The 22,894-nt window shown below is 36.1% G+C and overlaps 1 protein-coding gene across 12 annotated transcripts in view; it reads left to right on the top strand.

Moving 5' to 3' along the window:
- ERC2 (ELKS/RAB6-interacting/CAST family member 2) overlaps nt 1-22,894 on the top strand; it is a 534,400-nt gene that overhangs the window by 362,691 nt on the left and 148,815 nt on the right. For all 12 annotated transcript variants that reach the window (XR_003920743.2, XR_003920742.2, XR_003920751.2 and 9 more), the window contains one exon: nt 18,032-18,179. Coding sequence is in view for 1 of the 12 variants with exons in the window: in XM_029996089.2 (XP_029851949.1) it covers nt 18,032-18,179 (148 nt within the window). In the remaining 11 variants the exon portion in view is untranslated. The remainder of the gene's footprint in view (nt 1-18,031; nt 18,180-22,894) is intronic.

Raw genomic sequence — 22,894 nt, 5'->3', positions numbered from 1 at the left:
AGAGTGTCGGTTGGACACATAGCTGGCCCAGTTGTGTTTCATATGAGGTATACTTTCTATGGAGAGTCTGCAAGGGATGGACAAAGCTAGAACCAGGATGAATTGGACACATGAGGTCTTTTCCTTTGGCATCTCAAAATATTTGTTTTCTTAAAATTTGCGCTTCTCAAAGGGAGCCTCTTGTTGATGGACAGTGCTGGAAGTATGAGAACCAAGAATACCTCTGAACTAGGGCAGGATGAGATCTGTGTGTGATCCCATCAACTCACCTTTATACTTGACTTCCACAGGAAGGAAACTCTAGAATATAAGATAGAAGAGAGCTGCTGTGCCCTCTGATCCTGTGACCTTGTAAAAACCAGGCCTCCAATCTGGATGAGCTGAAGAATAATGTGCGCCAGCTGTGCAGTCTAGATGTAGCATTGGGAACCAAAAGTCTTTGACAAAAAAAGGCGCTTGGAAAGGCACATTAGTCCAATTAATACCACATGGTGACCTTATGAGGACTAGAGTCCTTGGGGTCCCTTTTCGGAATTAGACCTGGACCAAATCTAGCAGCTGGATCTTGTTTACACTAGAGGGTTGCTGTGGTTTAGTTAGCTATACTATTGCTTCTCTGTATTGAATAGGAAAAGACCAGGCCTGGAATTCTCAATATCTCTATTTTATTGTACTCAAAAGACACATTCTGATAATTTTTCTGGGGATTCCTGGCAGGAGCAATATGAAACTTAATCTTTACCTCAAGCTCTGCTGTACTAGATTAGCTCATGTATTACTATTGTTAGGGCTAGAGAAGATACAGAAGAGTGTAATCTCAAGTCTATGGGCCAGTGGTATATCAAGCAAGGAGCAAAGGACTTCTGTTTCTCATGTGTGAGTGTTACCTGGTTGCTCTAAAGCCTGCTAGCAAGCTCTCTTATTTCCTGTACTATTACGGGCATTCTGCTCAATCAGGAGATGTTGACCTTCTCTGACTCCTTGAGAGGTATAGTTGTGTTTATCTTCGTTATTGTGGGCTATAATCATGCAATACCGGGAAGCTGTGACTTTGTGCTGGGTAATGGTACAGTCTTTGACTAATAAGATTTACTTAAATATTTTCTTGAGTAGGATTTCCTAAAAGTGATCTTAGATGATTGGAATAAGCAACATTTACCCGGTCCAAAAGTTCCACGGCCCTTTTTAGGGTTCGCACCATTTTGGTTTCTGTGCAAAAGGGATCTGTGGGATATTTTGAATGTTTTTCAAAAACTTCATTTTTCTTTAATCATTAGGCTAAAGAAGTTACAGCTTTTTTAAGAACATGTAGGCTCGTATTTTCACATGTACTATATGTTAAAATATGTTTTCACATGTATTTGTATGTTAAAAACAGAGTTTGAGTAGAAGATAAGTAAAAATTGATCTGTGAGGTGGTAAATGTTGGTAAATGCTATTTGTTCTTTTGGTAGCTAACATACATCTGCTTCTCTCCTCTCCTGTAGCAGCTGAGGTTTCACTGCTGGAATAAATTATTTTAAGGTGATTAGTGTTAGATCCATCTTTAGAAAATGAAGGCCACAGCTTTTTAACTAGAAAAATTTATCAACATCTTTAACAAATCACCAGTGAGGTGCAGTAGTCATTGTCAGTAATCATTTCTCTGCTGACTTGGAAAAAGTCATAGTTGCTGAGACTCTATTCTGTTACTTGAAAAACTAAGGCCTTTCTCAACAATACAAACATATGCTTGGGTCCTTTGAGGAATTTAAGCTGTTTCCTGAAAGGAGGTGGGGGCACAGCTGGGGTTCTATCCATCTCTCGACTCGGAGAATTGGTCATTTTTAGGTACAGTGTTCAACTTTGGGAACTGTTTTCAGCTGATATTGATGGTGCTCTGATTTATTCAGTTGACTGTACTATGACTACCTGATGTTTAGTTACCAGAAAAACGACATAAACCTAATGATGAGGCACTGCATAGAATAAACTGCACAGATAAACTCTGCCAGGTAGGTTTTAGGTTTGTCCATCAATTGTCTGTGTATCAGCTGGCTGGAACTGGAGATGCTGGGGTGCATGGCGCAGAGGTTTCACGCTAGCCAGCTTCCTGGCTTAGTGACAATGCTGGCACAACTGCAGGATGCAGAAGAGCTGTTGGTGCTGAGGTTAAGTGGAAGTGGCAGTAGTACTCGCTAAGAAAGAAGGCAGGTGGCAACAGCCCAAGGTTGTGAATGGGAAGAATGTCAAGGTGGATCACTCAATGGGACGTTACTCCTTAAGAGATTTTCAGCTGCAAAATGGTTTGCAACTAGTTATGTAGATTACATTTGGATGGAAAGACTTCAAAAATTACTATCCATTCAGCATTCCAGGTCCAACAAAATTCACTGCCTAACAGCATAGGATTTGATTATAACCAGTAATAGTTATTCCACCTGTTGAAAAAACAGAGGCAATATGTATTAGCAGTTCCTCCTTTTATTATAATGTGCATGTGTCTTATATATACTGTATTGATTGCAGAGTAGAACAAATAATTTTCTCTATTATATGAATGGCTGAGACAGTGACTTCTTAGAAAACATAAAAAATTATTTATTTTGGAGGTATTGTCAACATATGTGAAATTATGTTCCCATACACTACACTGATTTACTTTTCACTTAGGTAGACAGCACTGATATGTTAAGTTCCTTGTTCTTCAGCTCTCTTGCTTCAAGCTAGTCTGCTTGCTGTAAATGTGAACTAAATATGTCAGCCTTTATAAACATCATATGCACTCTGTTCCTCCCAAACAATTGTAGCTGTTAGTAATTGTTCATTACAAAGTAACTTCCACTAATGTTCAGAAGCATGGAAGTAATTTGGGGAGAAATATACTTTGTTCTTTTGTACTTAAATAATGTGACTCTCTGCCTTAAGGATAAGCTTAAGTCAGTCTTAACTATGGAATCATGAGCAGTATTCACATACTATAGTTTTAAAATGAGCAGAACAGCCAAACCAATTATGTCTTTGCCATGTTTTTAATACTTGAATGTAGTTTTTAATGTTTTAAATATTGTATTTATTAGATTCTCACATAGTGTTTCCTACTTTCAAAAATACATCAGTTCTTTATTAACCAAAGCATTGGTTTCTTTTGTTAAAACAAAGGTTTTGTAATGAATACAATATTAGCCTATATATCTTTCTCTTTTTGGAAGAATTAAGGCAAACATAGATAAACTTTCCTAGCACCTGATACTGACCTAAATTTTTGATTTTTAGTCTTCCATTCCAGAAAGGATAACATTGCATTCTCTCTTTCAGCATCTTTTTTGCAAGTTTGTGCGTTATTTTCTTATTTGGGGAAATATTGTTCTAGCCAGCTAACATGGTTCTCATATGCTTTAAAATAATTTCTGGAATACTGCAAATCTTTGTTGTATTTTGAGAGTGTGCATTTTCTTTGTCTTGGACAGTGCGTTCAACAGCATAGCTACCTGCAGAGTTGAGTTGTACTAATTTACTAGTTCCCTTTTGTGCAACAGGAAAAAAATCCTATACCTGCTTTTGTATCTAGACTTGGATTTGGTTAGTTCTGGCTTCTTTGAGCTGCTGAGGTGCTATTATTTCCTACACCTGTACAGAACCTCTGCTCATTGCAGAAGTTAACAGCTGTCATTTTATTTCTCATCGCAATGGCACTTCTATTAGCATTCCTCCTTCTAGTGGCAGCTCATCTTAAAATGGATCGTATTATTTGTATGAGTCAGAAGGCCACCCGGATTGCAATTTAAGAGAGCCTTTTCCATAGCAACTACTTCTTAGGCTCTTTCTGTCACGATTCTTTCCAGATGTGCTGTTGATTCAGGTAATGTTTAAAATCCTGCTTAGAAACATCTTATTTTTCTGTTGTCTTGGACTCTAGAGCTCATCCAAGGTTATATAAGTGTACAATTTTGTACATAGTTTAAAAAAAAATAATCAAATCAACCATGGACATGCAGAGGCCTCAGAAAATGTCCTCTATTTGATTCTAAGCAAACTTTTTTTGTTTGAATTGGCTGGTTATTATTTTTCCAAAAGCATTATTGATTTTTTTTATACTTAGTCTGTGCCTTAGGTTTTGGAAGCAATTTATAGTTTTTAATTGTACCATAGCCACTGTAGATATTTAACAATCTTTATTAATTTAAATGTTCTTGCAAACATAACCTCTTGTAGGACTGTCCCTGGGGAAACCTGATTGTATGAATTTACTATCTGAACTGTCTGAGTACTTTCCAGTTTTCAGTGTTGAAACCTGCATTGCTTTTGTTTTTGTTGTTTGTTTTTTTTTTTTTAACTCAAGTTTAAATTCGGTGGGATAAAGTTTGTCATCACTGTTGAATGTCAGATTTGGAAAAGCAAATTGAAAGTATAAATAGTTTGCATTCTACACGATGCTTCTATGCTGTGCTTTTATTTTTCCACTGTAACATTCTTTTAAACTATCAAATTTATTCCTGTGTTAAAATTCAAGTGTAGTATAATATCTTCAGATCCTCCTTGCCAAAAAGTGTCATCCGTCCTGATCTAAGCATCAGGGTTTCCAATAATAATCCCTTTTGATTTTGATTCTTTCAGTCCCTTCTGCTTGTGTTTAATTGAATAATTTATCCTCTTTTATGGCTCTTGTAATGTCTAGCACAGGTTTAAGTAGCTTGGCTGCCAAATAGTAAGCCTTCTGTAGTTTTTGTTGACTTCTTAAAGAGTTCTTAAATTTTAGTAAGACTATAAACATCGCTTTACCCAGTGTTCTGCAATAGATCTGTATATTTTTCTAAGACACAGCCATCAAAAGTTTGCAAAATAATATCTAGATAGTATTTTGAAGTTGTATTTTTGAAAGTATTTTGATTTTTTTATTATTGATGGCTTTTTGGGTTACTTCTCTATGTTTTCTAAAGACCTACCTTAAAAATAGACTATGCACACTGTGCTCAACATATTTTGTTTCTATTAGAAAAGTCATTTGTATCCTCCCAATTAACAACATGCAGTGAGGAGGGGAACTCTCAGGCCTTGCAAATCTTGCAGATACAGTGAGATGGGAGGGGAAACATTGCTAATTCCTGTAGTTTTCCATAAGATAAAAGCAGAAAGAGGAGAAAAATGCTGCATTCTTCATTAGGAAGAAAAGATTTGAAAATATATACAAGACCACTATACACAGTCCTGTTACTCTACTGTCACTTTGAAGATTACAGCAGTGCATTCATTGCCAACATATATGTGTCTTACTGATGAATAAACTCAGCTGTGTGCCATCTGGATGGATCTCAGATCCTATGGTTGATGGAGACATGACTGAATGACTACACACGTCTAAAAGTCTAATGTCTTGTGACAGGGCCACAGCTTGGTCATAGTTTTGACGTGGATCTATTTTTTTTTTTGCCCCTAAGCATTCCTCAGAGATGACTGAAAGGCTAGAAATGTCTCATCAGAAATTAAAAGATCTATATATAACTCCCCCCTGCAGACATGCCCCTTTTCCAGCTAACTCAGTGACTTTTGAATGGCAGCAAACTCTCTCCAGTTCCCACTGGTTCCTCAGAAGTACTGTCTGTCCCCTGCCACCCCTGCTTGTAATCTGGATGTCTGTGCAAGCTACTGGCCCCACGCTCCCTGCTGTGACATCTTTCTGTGTCCCACCTTGCAGGCTTGGTAGCTTCTTCAGGAAAGGTCTTAATATCTTCTTTCCCCAGGAAGATTCACCTCAGTCAGTTATTTTTGACATATACTTGAGAATACCCAACTGGAACAGATACCTTCTGACATACACCTAGCTGATATTTACAGAAGGGAGTGATCTAACTATGGAAAGAGCTAATAGAGCTAATAGTTAAAACATTGACAAGGAAGGAGAAGCCATTTGGCTGACCTACCCAACTAATAGTAAGTGCCATATAGTTTTTATTTCTAGTTCACTGATATTAAAATTTAAAAAGTATCATCAAACAACTTTTCAGTAATTAATGTAGTCCTATGGATTAAGTAACTTTATTATCCATTTTTGCAGTAAAATTTGAACTAACTCGATCTTAGCTCAAAAGCAGACTCCTTCTTTGCCCTTAGTAAAAGTCCTTCAGTTTTAGAAGTTTTCCTGAAGGCTGTCAGAAATATTATTCAAATCAATAGAGAACTTCATTTTTTAGTCCTGTTAGTCTAGTACGGTATGTAAAAAGTTAATTGCTCATCAAGACTAAACATGCTGCAATTTGTTGTGGAACCATCTTAGAATATCCAACTACTGTTATTTCTATTGTGATGACTCCTTATTGCCATTGAGACATCCGTCTTGCTGGACACTATACCCTCTCTCTGATACAGTTCAGTGATATACCTTATGCCTCTTTCGTCTGCTTTGAGAAAGTCGGTATGAACTGTCTTCACTGTGAGTCAATGTGTATTATCTTAGAGCTCTAAGACTGTACATATGCCTTTTTTTAAAATGCTTCCTTAGTCTGAAACAAATTTTGAAACAGTTAACCCACCAAAGAAGATCAATGAGCAAACTTCTTTATGCAAAGTTGAATCATATGATGGTCTTCACGCTCCTGGCAATGCTTGTGAATAGCTCCATTAGCAGGGAAGTCATATAATTAAACAACATCATGTGGTATCCTATCTCTTTCATTCCCAATCTTTTAAGATACTAATTAGAGAAATATTTGTGTGCTGTTGTCTAATTCCCTCTCTCCTTCCTTATAAAATATCTTATGCCTGCTCTAGGCTTTCATTGTCTTTACTGATACTTTTCTATATTATAGTTATTATTTTCATATGCTGTATTTTGGGCAAGCAATATTTTATTAAAAATTAAGGCTTTTTTTCACTGAGAAAAATGATGGAGGCAGGGTTTGAATAAATGTTCTCTGACAAAATGCCTTTAGACACTTAGGTCTTTAGACATCCCACACTGAAAGGAATGGTGGCCTGTTAGTTTCAGAATAAATATCTTAATTATCTTCTTTACTCAGGTACTTAACTACTTTTTTTTTTAATGTTAACACCAATAATTAGTGGTGTTAGTAGTTGGTTTTCTGTGGCTTGATCATAAATACCTCTCCGATGGTTCCCAGTATAATGAAATCCTCAGAAATTATATGTCTGGAGCAGTATGTTTAAGTTTATTCTGTACCTAGCAATACCCTATCAACTAGGCAAATTTAACAAAAAAATTGTAGTTTTAGAAAATAAAAAATATTGAGTTGTAATAATTCGTAGAATTTCCTGTATCTATCAACTTAAGCTATGTAACAGTTTTAACACATACTCATAGTGTAGCAATAAGTAATGGATGTCGCATGTTAATAGTGGCAGTGATGATTCTGACTTCACAAATCTAAATTAGAACGATTGAAATATTAAAACTGTCGGCCTATTTGGGTGCGTGCATGCACACAAAATTCTAAGGAGTTTCTTAGTTTAAGGCTAACACACAGAATTGTACTATGACATATATTTGTGGCTAGTGGAAATCATATGACACTGGTTTACCTAATCTCTATCTGACACCCTATTTAGTAAGTGAGCATTTAAACTATGCCCTCAGATCAGTCATCAAATATGAATTATGCACTACCAAGAGAGTGCATTTTGTTAATCGTACATATTCAGGCAATTTTCTTTCTTGAAATTCCCTTCTAATATACTGTTAAGTTCAAGGCATAAATTCTAATACATATTCATATTGATTTCTAGTTGTTTCAGAATGGACCTAATTATTCGCTCTGTGATATACTTTAAAGTTCAATGTGATCTACATTGGATTTTATGAGTTTCGTTGCATATGTTATTCAAAGGGCAACTGCTTATAACTTTATGGAAATTAGAGGGAGGGCCTTAAGTTACTTCTTTCAAAATCAGACCAATCTTTTTCTTAAATTTCCAATGGAAAGGAAGGAAATAGATTTCAGTATCTTTTTATTTGTGTTATCTGTTTGCCAAAAGGATAGTTTTGTTGATCAGGATTTATTAACAGTTGAAAGAAAGCCCCACTCATTCTTTAGCATAACCATCTACTTTGTAACAAATGGCCATTTGGAATATCTTGTCAATTCAAACTTAAGAACAGAATACAATTTTTAAAAGTTTATGTCTTTTTAATATTTGCCTCTGCATCTCAGTTTTATCTGTCTTTGATGCAAAAATTTTGAATTCTCTGCAAATTAATTAAAACAATAGTAACTCTTAATAGTAACTTTTTTCCCAAGCTTAAACATTTATTTGGGAGTTCAAAAACGTTACCAAGAACTATATTCTAGAGATCAAACCATTCATCCTGCAAAGTACTTTTATCTTTGTCTTCCATAAACACAAAAAGCAGTGTTGAAGGATGAGGAGGCTGACAATGACAGATTACCTATAGTTTTGTTTTCCTGTTTAACTTAGGTGGACCCTGTGCACTGCTACGTTCTGCTGTAACACAATCCCATGCGTTCAGATGCCATTGTTCTTGTTCTCAGCAGTCCCCATTTCTGCATCGCATTGTGGTATGGCATAAAACAGGCAGAGGTATTTTAACCAAGTGTTGGTTGCATTCCTATGGAGAATCATACAAAGCTCAATGAACAATAGGAGTCAATTCTAGTGAAAAGCTGCAAAACCCAGAAATAATTGTCATCTAACTTCTTCAGCTGTGCTTTGCAGCACTGTGAATTCTTTTTTTCCTCTGCATTTCTCTCACAGTCTGAAGCTGGTTATATCTACTCATGTGTGAGCAATGCTGCCCATTTGAATGAAATGATAGTGCAGTGGTTATTGAAGCATGATCTATGAAACTATGATGTAATTGCTTTCACAGATGAATATGTCTTTTCTGTGGGGGTCTGCTTTACTTATCTGTCATTTCTGAAACATAAATCATTGAGACATCAGAAGTGCAGTGTTATAGGGCTTGAAAAAGTTCAGAGAATTCAAAGGACAGTTGAGTGTCTACTTCTTGAAAATTAGCCCCAAAAGATGGGCATGAAGTTCCTTCTTCGCCTTTTAAAATTTCTCTCTGAACTTGTACCTTCATACTGGATGATTTTTGTTTGCTTAACAAAAGACCTATATGCCCATTCCCAATTGCTCTTAAGGAGGAAAAGAAAAGGAATAATTTAAAATTGCCAATCTGAAGACAATACAGTTACTGCTACAGGGGGATGAAAGGAGAGGTGTGGTTATGGGAATAGTGAAACATAGGGAAGAAGCACTGAACTGTGGCTCTGGGGAGGTAAACTGGAGGAAAAGGATAAATGGATAAGAAAGCTGCTTTTTCAAGAAACTCCTCCCTGATTATTGAGAATCAGGTCCTCTCTTTTCCTTCTTTCCATTTACTCTGAAATTTCACATTAGGGACAGCTGCTTCCTCCTATTTCTCCTGGATGGTTGGACTTGATCTTGAAGGTCTTTTCCAACCTAAATGATTCTATGATTCTATGATTCTGGCCTAATGAAAATATACATATAATACAGGTGTAATATAGAGACTGTTGCCTGTATCTCACAGTGTAAGCTTTGATATCTCCTGATCATACCTGCTTCCAGCAGAAGGCTTGATCAGATGGTAAATTCAAGATTTGATACTCAGATACTATGAGGAAAAGCCCTTGACGTGTTGGATTGGTGGACTGGGGTGTGTAAGAGCAGGGCCCCCCATCTTTCTGTCCCATAGTAAATAGAGCAGTCCTCTCTGCTTCTTCGTGTGTTTGGGCTGCGGAGCGTCAGTAGTTCTCTGTGCTTGCTGTAAGGGCACCAGGCCAACCTGAAGTGCTATTTCATGCTGGTTTTTCTGCTGAAAGTATTTCAAAGGGGATTGTTCTTTGAAAACAGTGCAAAATAATTGTTCATTTAAAAGAAATAAGCTATAAATATGTTTTTGTAAAGTGTATTTAGTCATGTAATTGGAGAGAAATTTTCTGTCAGCCTCAGACTTACAATTTTAGGATAATAGGCTAAAATCAATAGTGACTGAATTTACATGTCTGTGTCACGCAACTAGCTTAGACTTACAACTCTGTTGTTGAATATACAGATTTTAAATTTCATGCTTGTGATCAGTATGTCTTGTTTTTAACAAAAAAGCTTTAAAATACCAATAATATTCTGAAGTTTATTTTCTAAGATGCATGCACATCCATAATGGATTAACAGCATGTTTTAACAAACCATTTATTTGCTTTAGGAGTGACAGAGAGAAGCTGTTTCAAACAGGATCTCTCATCACCGTCTATCTCTAGTCACCTCCTACTGAACTTAAGGTTGAATACTGGGGGTCATGAGGGAAAGAAAACAATAATTAAAGGGAAAAAGTTGATTGAGCTGTTTTTTTTCTCCTTCAATACGATTAACATGTAAGAAGCTGGCTGAGTACTCTACTGTATGTCATTAGTTCAAACATTTCTGACTTGATTTAACTTTAATGGTGACTTTTTAAGTTGCATTTCTGTATTTTGTGGAGAGCGGCAAAAGTAGTAAAGGCAGTAAAAGTTCTTGTTAGAAGATCTTGTTTCTATAAATCTTAATCTTGGAATTCTGTTAGATTACAATTGGACTGTTTCTAAGAACTCACCCCACCTCCCCAAAAGTTGTCATGAGTTCTTTTATTAAAGCTCAGAAAATTATTCTTAGACTAACAGTGGTGGGGAGTAAAGCAGGAGTGTTTACAGAGTTCACTTCTAAATTGACTGTGATAAGTGGCAATGCAATGTATTATGATTAGAGGTTTCTGGGAGACTCTTTAAGAAGGTTAACTGCAAGGCAGCTCTCAAAAGAAAGCATTTATCTTAGTGGTCATCCTTCAGTGTTTTATACTACTGAGATTTTTTTGTGGGTGGTTAGAACCATTTTTTGTGTTTTATTAGCTGTATCTTGAATACCTCCTACAAGCTGAATGACAGTTTAGGGTTATTAAATCTGTTCTTAGTACGTTTTTTTATCCATAGCTAATCTTGACTAAATATATGATAGTGAAAAACCCTTTTTTCTCAGTTGTTGCCCATATTTGTTAAAGAAATTATTCCATTTGACATTTGTTTAGGCTGCAGTTTGATAAAATACTGTATACAATATACTTTTTCAGTTTGGCATTCAACAGAGTCTTTCATGGATTTATTTCTTCTTGCATTATCTTATCTTCCCTTCTAGTATGCTAAGGCTTCCTTTTCATATTAAGTATTTTTTTCACTCCATGACAGACACTTTTACAAATGCATACTCTATGTCTGTATTGCTAGAGATCTGTAAGATTGTGGTTTTCAGGTGTTAGGTTACATTTATAGTTGAGTTGCTTTGGTATCACCTGCTTTCTCTAATCCTATGTATGGTATATTTCTTTAATGCAAATTGTTCTTTAACATTACTTCCAGAGACTTTACTAAAAGATTTATATGATTTTATACTTTTTGTTTGTCTAAAAGCCATGTTTGTTATCAGATTAATAGTTGATAAGTCCCCCAAGGAAAGGCATCTCCATATTTCACTATCACTGAGCAATGGTCTATGCAGTATAAAGTCATTCTCATCTGTAATTGCTGTCATGGAAATTTTCACACTAAATTGTATTGTTCTTTCTTACTATAGATGTAGAAACTTAAATGTAAAAGGTCTTTTCTTCCAGTTATAGAAAGGCTAGCAAGCTATGATGGAAGCAGATCAAACATGACATTAACTCCAAGGACTACTGTCTTAAATGAGACAGAGTAAATCAGCTTTAAAACATGGAATCATTGAATAATTGGGTTGCTGGTCAGGTCATGTCTTGGGGCAAGATCAACTATACCCAGGTCATTTCTAGCAGACGTTTGCCTAAGTTGTTCAAAAAGACTTCCACTGGCAGTGACTGTCTTTCCCCAGCAATTCTTCCAGTACTCAATTGCTATTCATACTTACCTGCCATTATCATTAGACCTTGGCTAGATATTAGGAGGAAAAAACTGCAACTTTTTCTCCCGCAATTCACGCACATTACTACTTGTTTTGTGTGCCATGGATATGGAAAAAAATGTTCTATTTCAATGTGACATAGCATTTTATGTTTTCACTATCATGTTGCTGCTCATAGACTATTTATTGTAGTTTTTTTCCAATGTTTTCTCGTCAGTCATTTCTCTGACTGCTTTTGTTCCTCTCCCCTGAACAGTCTCCACGTTTTTCATGGAGAATCATATCTAGACTGGATTCAGTATTTCAGTGAAGATCTTCCTGAAGTCACGCAGATAAAAGGAATCACTTCTGTCTTGCAATCTATTTCTGTTTATACTTCACAGTATAATGTTGGCCTTATTCACAACAGATCTTTAACATGGAGTTCTTCCTGAGTTTTCTAAACAGCATCTTTGGTTTGTCAAGGCGTTTTTATTCCTGTCTTCATGGCACTTAAAGATCCTCCCAGTATCAAGTCTCATTGAAATGTAATAAATAGATTTTCTAGTCCATCATCCATGTAGTTAATGAAAACATTAAATAGAGTGGAATCCTGAATAGTTTTGGGTGCAATACCACTTGTGTAAATAAATTAATTCCTGGCCATTAGAAAGGGATGGTTCCTTTCATCTTTTCTTTTGTATTTTAGTATGAAGTGACATTAAATATACTGAGATATTTATGCAAGTTTGTTGGTACTTCTCACTGGAATCATTAGTATCTTAAGTCCTGATCTTGCAGCTGCAAGTGTGCTCATAAAGAGACTGTTACATTCACTGTCTTTGTATTAAGGAGACTAGCTTGAGGTAATAGGTTGCTGTGGAGTAGAATGCAGTCAGGCTTTGCTGGGGAGGAGAAGTTTCTTTTAATGAGTTTTGCTTTTCCAGGGAAAAGTTCTCCCTCTCTTCCTTGTAATGAACAACCATATTATAGTGGAGGATATATAGATTGGGAATCCTAGGAATTACTTTGTGTATGTCAAAGCAAAATGTACAGAATAATTACCAATACAGAGCAAATGCTGTTAAATTGAACATGTATTTTATTAATCTGAGAGTTTACCTAATTTTACCATGTACAGTTAGAGTAATTTTTCTTGGTGTTAAAAGTACTACCCTGTTATTTGTGTAACAGATTAGTTTGCCAAAAAAGAGAGGAAAAACTACTAAAAGCAAAAAGGATTACTCTTTATAAATATTACTGTTAAAGAATGTCATTTAATTCAGTGCTCTAATAAATTATTTTAAAATGTCTTTTATTACCATCATTTATTAAACAATAAGGAGACATTTTGGCTGCAAATAGTGATAACATCTCTATAGAACTGTATTTGGATAGTTATTTTTTTTCCTGACACAGTAGATAATTAGGAATTATAAATTACGCTTACACTCTTAAGCATGTTAGCTGGAGAGTATATCAGACTGTATGTTGTTCTTGGTGCCAGTTCAGGTCTTGATTTTCAAAAAGTCTTGCACAGAAATGCATGATGAGTTTCAGTTTCTAGCAGCAAAGCGGAAGTGTATTACTCACCTGAGAGATTTAGACAAAGACCTTGCCACCTGTTTACATTCTGGAATGAAGTTTACTTCATGTTTGTAAGAGAGAGAGTAACTTTTGTCAGCTGTTTTGCTGGCATCTTAGCCTTGTTCCTAGTGGTGAGATAACCTCACTTCAAATGTTTCCTGCAAAAATGGTGATAGTAATTTTTTAGTAGGGTGACTGCATAGCTAAAATAAATTGCTCCTGTTCATCAGATTTGGTTCCTCCATAGGAGTCTTGAAGTATGTTGGCACGGTTGCACAGCAACTTTCACAGATGTGGGTAAACTAGTGTGTGATATGTAATAAATGAGATATGATAATGTAGAGCTACAGGCTGCTTCATAAATGCTTGGCTCTCTTCATTTACAATGCCTCACCAGCATGGGCAAGGTATTTTTCAACCTCTATCCCCCAGGGACTTAGTGGAGGAACTGTAACTCTAGTGGTATGCTAGGCCATGCAGAAGTAAAGGAGGCCGCTTCGGTTTTTTTAGATGCCCTGTCACAATCTGCATCTTTATTTTGTGCTCTCTAAAATAATATTAAAAACTGTTGGGTGTCTCTGTCTTCCCTCTGTATCGAAGTAGTTAATTAATAAGGATGTAAGCAACCAACATGTATCATTTGGTGGAATATACAGTCCTGCTCTGCCGAACTCTTGTTAACCGGGGTGCCTGGTTAAAAGCCACTGGATTATATATTTGAGGTTATTACTGTTCAGATTATCCGTGATAATAGACACAGATAATACGCCGACATACTCCAGGAGTATGTCTGTGCAGACAGGTGCAGACAGATGCAAGCTTGCTCTGCCCACACTCTGAGCAGGCTGTACGTGAGCCAGTTCCTGTCTGGAAACCGTCAGCATGTTGGTGGCACTATGCCCAAGCTAAAACACCTTGTCTCTTAGATACATGAGGCTTTACAGCTTCTGAACTGAAGCTGACTCACATTCGGGCAGCTTTAAGAGTACTGGCAGTGTGAATTTGCATTCAGCTGTCTGTCTATGTAGATGTATTCATCATTCCGCATTACTGTGGAAGGACTTCAGTAGAAATCCCCATCCTTGTATTCTTGTGCAGTCGTCTCTCAACATTCGTAGGTTTAAGGCCTCGCAACTCCACTTACATTTACTACGAAGATAAGAATTAAAAAATACGTTGACAAAAATTTTGGGGGGCCAATGCAAATTTGTGTATGTGCTGTGGGTTTGATGCAAATCTTAGAGCATCTCAGTGGAGCACTTATGGAGTCATACGACAGCAGCTATTTCACATAACTGAACCACTATTTCCTGGAAGTGTTTGGTATGAATCATTATTTCCTGGAATTAAGTGTTTGGTTACTTATTTTCCCAAGACAGGACAAGTGCTGTACTGAACGGAATTATCCCGTGAGCCACAAGACAATAGAGAAAAAAGAATTTGTTAGCTTTCCCTTGCAAAAACATTCTCATAACTTCTGGTTGGCTTTCATAATCCCTCAACACCACCAGCTGAGAAAAAGCATGCTAGGGTCTGCAGAACCTTCTGGTTTGGGGGTTGCAGAATCCAGAGTGCAGATTTTTTCAAAGCATGTTGACAGGCTTTCCTCTCCCGTGGAAGGTTTTACCTCATCTGCCACTTTAAAGTGGGGCTAGAGAGTGTTGCACAGTTGAACAGTTATGGCCACAACAACGTGTGATCTTTTTGGCTGGCAATACAAAAAAGATGGATGTGAGTGAATCCCATTATCAGATGTTGAAGTGATACCAACTAATTCAGTAGTTCTGACTCTTCTTCCTCACTAGGCAGGTTTGTGTTTTCACTGCCAATTCTGAGGCAGTGAAATAATCTAAACTTTGGAGGAGAAGTAAAATTTCAGTATAGCTTCATGTAGTTTTCAAGTCAATTTAAAACTTTTATTCTGTTTGTGGCTTTTTACAGCTGTAATATGTGTTACACATAATGAAATAACATTATATATCATTAGAAACCTCATAGATGACAAGTATTTACCACGAAATTTGCTATTAGATGAGCAGACATTGTATTGGGTCTGCCTGGGATGGAGGTAATTTACGTAACTTAAGAATTAATCTAAATATATTTACAAACCTTGGAATTTCTGAGATGTAGCTTTCTTTACCTATTTTCATTCTGAGTGTGTTGGGTTTGTGATGGTTATGTCAATCTTTATCTTCACATATTAAATAAGTATATCTTTAGACTGATAATTATGGTATAAATAGATCTATATTTTGCTGTTTAGCAGAGGCACCTACTTTACAGCAATGATCACCATGAATTAAAGGTTAGGATTTAATCCCCCTGGTGTTAATTGCAGAGAGGGCAAATCTTTGTCCTACGTATCCTGAAAACCAGAGGAACATTGCGAAACCTTTTTATTAATAATGTTCAAAATAGCAACAAAATTGTTGCTTGATGCAAGTTAAAAATTGGAAAATGTTCCTTGATGCAAACCACTGGAACATTGCCAAAACTTCTGACTAACCTTTCTTTGTAATTTTAATACAGTCTGCTATCAGATAACTGTAGAGGGACTAACCTAATCTTATTTAATTTAGAAGAAGAGTATTTTATGTAATAACGCAATATGCTGTTTCTTTGGCTTTAAAGTCACAGACTACCCGTTGCTGACACTTTCTGTCAGAAAGCTTATGTTATCGCCCCTGGAAAAAAAGCCCATCATCTAGGGTTAGGACACATTTCTAAAACAGAAGAGTATAGACTTGTATGTAAAAGGTACTGTGGAGAAAAGGCTGAAATTGTGTTACGTTTTGATTTCGGTTTGAGCCAGATGCTCCAAAGAGGTCATATTTAGATTTTATATGGTGCATAAATTCTCTGCTTTCTGCAAGGTGAGAGGAATTGTTGAACACAGGAGCAAATCAGCTCTCTTCTATTTCAGTGCATTAAAAATTTAAGATTTTAATGAAAATGTTATGGAATTGATATCGTATTGAGCACATAACATGAAAACACTGACAGTCTTTTGCAAATTACTATGCAGCAAGTTTTATGCATTATTATGAGGTTTATAGAAAACAGTATACCTATATCGCATTTCAAATTAGCATTATGGATCTGTGACCTTCTGATATTTTTTTTAAAGTACCTGTTATTTAAAATAATTAATACCTTTCATTTAAATTAAGACTGTTGGAGACTTATGGCATCCTCTTTTAAACATCATTTAACTGTGATTAAAATGAAGAAGACAGAATAATAAATGAGATTATTTAAGTGTATGAATAAAATGCAACTGTTTATCTAAAATTGATCCATGTCTTATAACTTTGAGAGTAAAATAAATGGGTTGTTTTTCTTTGACTCCATCAGAAATATTGTCCTATAAATATTTACATTAATACATTCGGAACTTTGAAATAAAAGTGAAATAGCTTTCTTGACATTTTTGCTGGCAAGCAAAGGACTATGAGAATTCCAAACTTCTAGCTCACCTTGACTGTATGAAGTTCATGAGCCGTATTCTTACATTTATTAGCAGTTGGAGCCTAAGGTTAATTTACGACTCATTTATCCATGTTTATTTTTTAATGATTGATCTTATATAGTTCTGGAAAAAGGCATAGGCCATAACATATTCTGTTCTAAAAGCTATTAAGTATTATATGCTTTTTCTTGGCTGATAAGTCATAGTCTGTCATTGAATGCATTGCAGAAGATTAATATATTTCTTTTGTTTAGGAAAATAAGGGACAGATTATGGCCTTGCCAACGTGAGCATTTTAGAGTATAAGAAATAATAAGATACTGCAAGATCTGTGCTTCCAACTGCATGTTGTAAAAATTACCTTTGTCGTATGTCCTCACAAACTATTTACGATGTGCCCCTGCTAGCTTCTATGTAATTCTATATGTTTCTGAGTGCTGTAAGGTTCTGTTTGCTTATGGAGATTGAGGGGTCAGCATTCCAGAATAAAAGATTCCTCATGAACAATTAGATCAAGGAACCTCTGTTCTAAATGTTATATTTTACTTCTAGAATTACAGTTTTGTGGTGACACAATGAATAATAATAAATTCATAGGAAAACGTTTAAGTAAATGTGAGGAAGATGTCCAGAGATTTCTGTACTGAGGTCTCTAGGGTACCAAATTAACAGGATAATATAAATATATGTTTTATCTGTATCACTTTGCTTTTTATTATTCAGTCTGTATGATTTGAATAATTCACAACAGATTTATGTAAGATATTCCAGAATTCGGGAAAGTGAATTTAAAAAAATAAATACAAAAGATTTTTAAAAGCAAGACATTTCACAGAAATATTGTTAGCTATCATATTGTAGTAAAATAGACTGAGATAAATGTTTTATGGGATAGTTAAATAATGAAAAATCTATAAAGAGAACTTTTTTGGCTAATCAGTTTATTTCATGATTTGATTAGACTTGACAATGTTTGCTATTTAAAGAGTGTTCAGAAGGTAGTTGATTGTTCTCCTAGTGGTTAAAAGAAACATCTCATGTAGTATGATATAGTAGTATATATTCTGTTTTAATGATAATAGAACAATTTTTATTTTATTTTATCAGACAGGAAGCTTTGCTTGCTGCAATTAGTGAAAAAGATGCAAACATTGCCTTGCTTGAACTGTCTGCTTCAAAGAAAAAGAAGACTCAAGAGGAAGTAATGGCTCTTAAACGAGAGAAGGACAGATTAGTACATCAGTTAAAACAGCAGGTGGGGAGACATTCATTTTCATACTTTCAGGGCAACAGAAAATTGGCATTATTTTCACTTGTGCTATTTTATTCTAACCTCATATTGAAAGTCTTCAAGCCAGGTCTGACATGTGACAGTAGTTATGAAAGGTAGGACGTGTTCAATGTAAGTGTTTATTGCTTCTCTATGGTTGTTAAATATTTAGCTGCACATTTGCTTGGCTCATACTATATGCAGCCAATACACTTTCTGTTTTCCCTCCTCATATTGCTTCCAACCTTCTTCATTATATGAGACAGAGGAGAGCAGATGCTCTTTGCCATAAAGCAAGATCTATCCATTCTGTTGACTCTAACCTTCTTCTGTTCAGTTATTTGCTTATCTGTTGTAAAATAATTTTGTTTTCAGAAGGTTTCGGGCTTTCTGAGAGGTTACCTGGAAATCGTGATTATCCTTAAAACAAATTCTCTAGTGACTAAAAATCACCCTGTCTTCAACACTATAAGTCATTTGAGGTTTTAATAAAAGTGTAGTTACGAACTGTAGAAATAGATTTTATCACAAGCAAATTTAATTTATGTTTTGCTTTATCAATGAGGAAAATAACCATACTAGACACAGTACACATGTACCAGACACAGCACATATGTGTCTTCTCTGTCTAATTAAAATGTTTAAAACTCTGCATACTGTGCAGTGGCTACTCCCCCTGATTTTTCAAAGGTAATAGTGGTAGCCAGAAGAGGTACTGTAGGCAAGAGGACAAAGGATGTTCAGATAGCCTAGGTAGTAAAGACCTGTGCTGTGTGTCCTGTATGTTGTTAAACACCTTTCCTCCTTCAGAATAGGTGAAAAAGATGATAAAGATGTTTTCAGACCATGTCTGAAGGCGTTGTATCTGATGTTTTCCTTTGTGTGACATTAGTGAATTCTGTGATTGTTGCTTGAGGAGAATACCATTGGCAAAATCATCCTGGTCTCCTTAGCCTGTCAAAGTAACCACTCTGCTGTCAGGCAGCGTGCCACTTTACAAATGAGCATGCCATGTTAATAATGTTTAGGACATACTGCATAGTCAATGTTATGATTCTTTATCCTGAATCATGCATTACGTACTGTAGAACTCCATGCACTCAATAACAGAAAATTAAGGAAAACCCTTGCTGCTATGCTAAATTCCCAATAGCTCTGACCTCATGTATCTAATCATTATAGCTTTTTCCCACAGGTCTATAAAAGTAGGAAACAGCCCCTGAGCATGAACTTACCATCCACTTATGATGCTGACTTCATTACAGACATTCCAGCCAAGTACCTCTGTTCCAGCCATGATGCATTCATGTCTCAGGTCAGTCAGCTGGCCAGGAGACATCCAAATTTTATGTGTTACATAGGCAGATGTGCTTTATGCTTTTTATTACTTCATCCCACTGTGCTGCATCAGAGCAGATGATGTTATGTTCCAAATAATTTTAGGGATTTTTTTGTTTGTTTTCTTTGAAAAAGAGAAGGCAGTTATTTTCTCTTTTGGATATCTCCTTTTTTCACCTTTATCTTTCTTTACTGAAGAGTAATTGAATACACCACTTTGAATACAATACTTTGCCATGTTCCATGATACCTGTCACGGATATTTTTTAAATGTTCATCAGAGACTTGGGCAAACTGCGTGGTTTTGGTTGTTTTTGTTTTTGTTTGGTTTTGTACCTTTAAGCTGTTGCTGAAAATTGTTCAAAACATTCATAACTTTCTTCAGAGTGAAGGAACAGCAGAAGAGGATTGCTAGAGAGGCATTGTTTTGGATAACTTCAATTAGAATTGTAACCAAATACTTCAAATACCTCCATTATTTATAGTGATAAAGATCTTCAGTAAAGCTATTTAACTAGATTAAATTGATGCCAAAATAATCTCCCTGTTATCTCAGACACCACAAAAAAAAGAGACACCAGGAACAGGAATGTGGTTTAACTAGGTCACCACTTTATTACACTTAAGAATTATCTGATAATAGAGGTTGTAGAGATCATTCATACTTCTTTAATCCCTTTGGAGAGAACCACTGTCAGCCCCCAAAGCTTTCACATGTGCACCCAACACAAAGGCTTGTTAGTGCTTCCTTGCCATGACTGCGCTGGGCCCGGGGGGGAAGTGACGGATTCCACACAGTGTGATATATCCACTCTGTTCCTCAGTTTCTTTGAGAGATGCCGTCTCCCAGTCTATTTCTGATTCACTAGAACTTCAGTGAATGATCAGCTGCAGCATCAAATTTTTTCTTATGGCCTTATTTGTCCCATCCCCCGTTTGCACAGCTGTTATACTGCTGAAAGAAAGAAGAAAAATACAGCCCAACTTCTCCAGCCTAATGTGATCATGAAAGGAGAGACATTTTTAAATATTAGAAGATGACTCACTGGATAATGCTAAATATTAGGCCCCCAAGTCCACTCCTGTTCTGTATTATAGAGGAATTTTTGCTTTGAGAGGCAAAATAACATGGTGAGCAGTGATAAAAATCTATATTCCCTTCATGTATATCCACAATAGCAAATGGATTTTTGATGCATCTACCTACTCAATCAAGCAGGAAGCCTTCTGTTCATGGCTACAAGAGGCTGAGAACTTATCAAGGCAGCAGGGCAAAGGATGAGAAAAGCAGACCTTTCATGTTGCTCATCACAAAGGTTCTCTGTCTTTCAGTTAGCGATGGGAAATCTAGGCGGCATATGAAGCACTGTGGCTGAAAATCTTATTAGCAGAGCATCAGTAAGAGTAGGCTTTCCCTGTTTCACAGAGAGGCATCAGCTGGTAAATGTGTTGCAAACTCCTCCTTTCTGCTTCAGCATCTGCAATTCAGACATTTATTCTGATATATTTATATCCTAGAGGAAGTCCCGTTCTTGATTTGCACATCAAATAATGCATCTCCTGAACATAAAATATCTGATATATCTGTTCTGTGTTGCTAGAAAATTGCTACTATTACAGGTGCATCAATTTTAGATTTCTTCATTAAATGTAAAAATATTTTCTACTGTGTTTCCGAAGACAGTTGTTTTACTCCACTTATTTTTTCTGTCTTCCTTTTACAATTCCTGTGCTACTTCTGATGTTCTCCAAATTTTGCTGAGAAGTGTTCTCTTCAGAACCAGACTTTCATTTCACCATTGTGTTAGACCTGCAAAACAGAAGGGCAGTTGTTGCAGTGTAAAGTAGCAGTTAATACGGATTATGTCTTAAATCATGTAGCCAAGCTATTGGGAAATCATTTGTAATTATTTTAGAGTGCTAACTGGGGCTAGAAATTTGCTTGAACATAATTTCACCTTGCCTGGAAATCTACATGCACTGTTGTAGATGTCAGCAATGCTCATATAGAAACAACATCCTACAGTTTCTTTAGATAATCTTGTTATATTTTCCTCATTATACTGCAGACTTCATGTGGTGATGCTGCAATTGAGCTTCTAATTGCATCTGCTCTCCTTATGTCCTCCATGTCTCCCAAGAACATCTTGTTTTTCAAAGACTTGTCATTTTAGTAAAGAAGCAATAATTTGAAATTAGCCTTCAGTGAGGACGAGTTTTACCATTTGAAATAGAAAATATTATTTCAATCAAGTTTTATTTTGTGATCGTTATAGACAGGTGAATGACTTTGGCCTAAATAAGCTGTTGTGAAACTTCAACCCTTGTGCTGCGTCATCATGTATCTACAGTTTAGTTTGCTTTTTGCTTTTGTTTGCAGTTTGGGGAGTTTCTTTCTCTCTCAGAACTCTCTGAGTCTGTTTCTGCTGCTGTCTCTTTCAGTGGCATCCTAGACTTTGTCATGTAGTTGATAAACTCCAATTCCATATTTGTAGCAATTTCAAATCATGCTGTACTATGGATCATTGCAATGGATAATACTTTAAAAAGCATAATGTAATACTCCAAGCCTAGGATGCTGGTTTGCTATTGCTGTTGAAGTGATGGCTTCAGTGTCCAAGGTAGGATCACCGTAGCTTGGAAAGTCCTCTGCTGATATGAAAAAGTAAGTACAACGGCTTTTTTTGAGAGACCTACAAAGGCTGTTTCTTGAGAGAGAGAGAGGAGTGGTATGTATGTGAACTCATCAGAATCCAAGATTTCCGATTGTATACATGAAATGCCTAGGAATATCCTCTTTGAGGTGTAAGAATGGAAGTCACTGTCTTTGGAAAATCCTGTTGATGAAAGTAAAGTTCCTAGTGTCAGAATTTTTTTTTCATACAAAAAATATGAATACTCCTCCTTAGCATTTCCATGTGCAGGAGAGAGCTGACTACTGCTCTTTCACCTAACTCTGATGAGGCCAGTGAGGGTCGCAATTTAAGGGAAGGGGTTGTGGAGTTTTAATGGATATACTTCGTAACATTTATAGGTGCTCACCTAGTTGGAATATCAAAATGTTTGCAAATGCATCTACTGCTACTCAGAATGCTGTACAACAGCAGTGGTGGCTCCCACCATGTGAGGCCATCATAGACACCAAAAGCCTGCTTCATATTTAAAGAGGTAGGGCACAGTATGTAGTAGATGTCTTAAAGGTTCAGGAGGTCAATTCTATTAAACTCAGTGGAGTAACCCAAAGTATTGAGGTTACTCATAGAATTTTATTGTTATTGGATTAAGGCCAGAAAAACAGATTCTATCGCTGTGCTGTAATGTATCGCAGACTTGCACTGAGATTGAATTGCCTAAATGCAAAT

This window comes from Aquila chrysaetos, chromosome 20 (assembly GCF_900496995.4).
Source record: "Aquila chrysaetos chrysaetos chromosome 20, bAquChr1.4, whole genome shotgun sequence".
NCBI lineage: Eukaryota > Metazoa > Chordata > Aves > Accipitriformes > Accipitridae > Aquila > Aquila chrysaetos.
Note: the sequence above shows the minus strand (reverse complement) of the source record. Positions and strands in the feature narration are given on the sequence as shown.